This window comes from Populus alba, chromosome 1, assembly GCF_005239225.2.
Source record: "Populus alba chromosome 1, ASM523922v2, whole genome shotgun sequence".
In the NCBI taxonomy this organism is placed as follows: Eukaryota; Viridiplantae; Streptophyta; class Magnoliopsida; order Malpighiales; family Salicaceae; genus Populus; species Populus alba.
The window spans coordinates 1,112,243-1,115,123 of NC_133284.1; the positions used below are offsets into that span (position 1 = coordinate 1,112,243).

At 38.5% G+C, this 2,881-nt stretch overlaps 1 protein-coding gene across 1 annotated transcript; it reads right to left on the reverse strand.

Moving 5' to 3' along the window:
* Window positions 1–965: 965 nt before the first annotated feature.
* On the reverse strand, window positions 966–2,638 carry LOC118049785 (peroxidase 15). Its single transcript, XM_035059897.2, has 4 exons — window positions 2,379–2,638; window positions 2,084–2,272; window positions 1,689–1,851; window positions 966–1,601 (listed from the first exon to the last, which is right to left on the reverse strand). Exons 1-4 carry the CDS (start codon window positions 2,580–2,582, stop codon window positions 1,201–1,203), a joined length of 957 nt encoding a protein of 318 aa, XP_034915788.1. The 5' UTR covers window positions 2,583–2,638; the 3' UTR covers window positions 966–1,200.
* Between the last annotated feature and the right edge of the window lie 243 nt (window positions 2,639–2,881).

Sequence of the window (2,881 nt, forward strand, 5' to 3'; positions counted from 1 at the left end):
TGTCAAGTTTCATGCATTGAGGGAAGCTGAGAAGAATTTGTTCATCAAAATTCTTCACTGTCCAACTGAAGTCCAATTGGCAGATTTAATGACTAAAGGACTTCCAAGATCAAGGCTAGAGATGCTTAGGATGAAGCTAGGAATGTTCAAGGCAAGTCTCAAGGAGGAGTGTTGGAACACGTGTGAGATGCTGCCTTGAGGGAAGATTGAAGTCAAGATAATGTCCTGTTTTTGTGTTTTTTTTCAAATTTGAATTCAAATAGCAGATTGTGTGCTATTTTTTCGTAATTTCATTTCAATAAATCTCTCAGTGTAGTTGAGAGTTTAATTTTGATTATAATTCATGTTTTGTAAGCCTATATATTAGGCATTTCCATTTTGAATAATATTAAGCAAACACAATTCATCAATTCTGCTCATTATTGCAAGTCTTCAATTTCTTCAAATTTTGCATTTTCCAGAATTTAATCCAAACAGTAACTGTTATAAACAGTTACTGTTCAGATCATCAAATTTCAACAGCGGTGGGCACTTTGATTTGCACTGCTCCTGTAAATATAACAACCATGTGGTTTGCTGTTTAGAAATTTCCACTCGCACACGAATCACGTTCAGAAATATATTTATAATTAAAAAATAAATAAAAATAGCAGCCACCAATAGAAACATATCTGGATATAAGAACTGCAGTAGCAAATAATTTCCTGGAAGCCATTATCAAAAATCACTTTGAAAGAATATACATGTAGAGAGAAGAGAATGTTCACATATGCTGTTTTCATAGTTGATTTATCCAGATTAAAACCATGCCAGATCCTTATCTTGGTCGGATATGACCAATCCAAACCCAAATTGTTTTGTTATGTTACTTAATTTACATCCAAGTGATCTGCAGCAACTCTTTTTTTGTACTGCAGAGCTAATAATTTTTTTGAACTATATTCATTCCTACTAACAACATGTAATAATTAAAAATTTCTTCCATTCAAATTATGTGTTTAACACAAATTTGGTACACTCCTAATACATCAACGCAGAGGAGGATTCAAAGTTCAGTCCTGAGGTTCTTCTCAGACCCAGAAAAAATCCCGCCCCTCTTATTATATAGTTCTAGCACACGTTGAATTTGAGGAAAAAAGCTGAAAAGGAGGAAAGAGATGCATAGTTTTTCCATCTCATAGCATAGAACTTCCGAAGACCCTAATTGACCCTCTTACAGTCGGCTCTGATTTCTCCATTGCTTCCTGTCAAAGGACTTAAATTTCCCATCTTTATCATAGACTGAGCAAAGCTATCGAAGAAGGCGGCCTGGCTGTTAGCAAACCGGTTGACTATGGCAACAGTATCAGCCCCGCTAGTAGAAAAGAGCATCTGGTCAGTTGCGAGAAGGCCACTATTGTTCTGAAGATTTGTGAAGTAGTTATTGTCAAAATCATCTGGAGTTGTCGGATCAAGATTGTTCAATCTACTTGGATTTCCACCTGGTGGGCATGCTTGGCGAAGTGTCTGCAAGTATGTTGGGTTTAAGGTTGGATCGGGGTTTGTATCATTGAGTCTCTGGCTGAAGAATTGGCACTGAGACCTCCCAAATGTGTGCGCACCTGAAATAACATTTTATCTTTTGTAAGCATAAAACAATAGTACTGTATTTAGGTGTGGAAGATTTGGAAAGGTTTCTAATTAATTACCAGATAAAGCAACTAGATCAGTGGAATCAAGTTCCTTGTTTGAGAACTTGAGGGAGAGATTTTCAAAGGTTTCGAAAGGACTAGGAATGTCAGAAGTTCTTGCTGCGTTTGCAGTCGTACTATCCCTTCTTCCCAGTGGCACTTGCCATGTCGGACCTCCTGCCTGCAACATATCATTTACTTGTTAAGGCCACAGAATTCGTAATCAACTCAAGTAAACTCATCCAAGACTTGCTAGCACAGGTCATCTTCAGTTTGTCAACCCATGTTTGTATAGTCATTAACCAGAAATCTGTCAGCTTATGAGCTCATTACTTGACCAACTAGCCTATGACGTCATGAGATGCTGGCAATACATTAAGAAAAGTCATTAGGAAAGGCTGATAATACTATACCAAGGTAACCAATATTTCAGATGCAAGGGCTAATATATCTGCGCAGGAGACGATGCCAGGGCAAACATTCTCCACTGCTGTTTTAATGTTATCAACGACACCATAACCTTCTACGGATTGATTAGGGGCTTCATCTTGCTCACTGTCTATGCCACTCGCATCGACCAGCAGAATAGAGCCATCGCAGCCCTGCCAAAAAAATACGAAAAGAAGATAAGTGCATTAGTACTTCATACATAAAGAAAATCTTTCTGCTTGGTGAGTCGTTAAGAAACTATGTATGGAAGATAATTACATTGACAAAGCAATCATGGAAGTGCATGCGAATGAGCTTGGCTCCAAGCCGGACATCATTTCGCGCAGCTTGCTCCACTACACCTCGCACAATGCTCGACACGTTCGGGCAAGTGCTAGCGTAAAACGTGGGGCTTAACTGAGCATCAGAAATGCCCCAAAACAACATTACTACACAGATAACTGTAGCTAGAACAGAAGACATTTTTCTTACAGAAAGGAAATGCTAGATGTTTTGAATTGAGGTCGAGCTTGTTGTGATATCGCACCCTATAAATAGAGAAAAAAAAAAGAGTAGGTAAGAGCTTGAAAGGTACACCCCTGCCTAACTAAAAAAGAGGAGGAAGGGTTCAGAGTTGAGGTTGAGACTTGCATACTAAGAAATTGGGACCAAGCGGAAAATATCAAAGATTGTGGACCTGGCTCGCCCACCGTTAACTATTTCAAACCGTATGTAGGATACTACTTCTACTGTTGAAAGATGTTTGAAATATTTAATCTTGC

Coding starts and splice junctions, on each gene's coding strand:
- LOC118049785 (XM_035059897.2), bottom strand. CDS start 2,582: ATGTCTTCTGTTCTAGCTACAGTTATCTGTGTAGTAATGTTGTTTTGG. Junction 2,273..2,378: donor TCCATGATTGCTTTGTCAAT/GTAATTATCTTC, acceptor TTTTTTTGGCAG/GGCTGCGATGGCTCTATTCT. Junction 1,852..2,083: donor CTGAAATATTGGTTACCTTG/GTATAGTATTAT, acceptor GATATGTTGCAG/GCAGGAGGTCCGACATGGCA.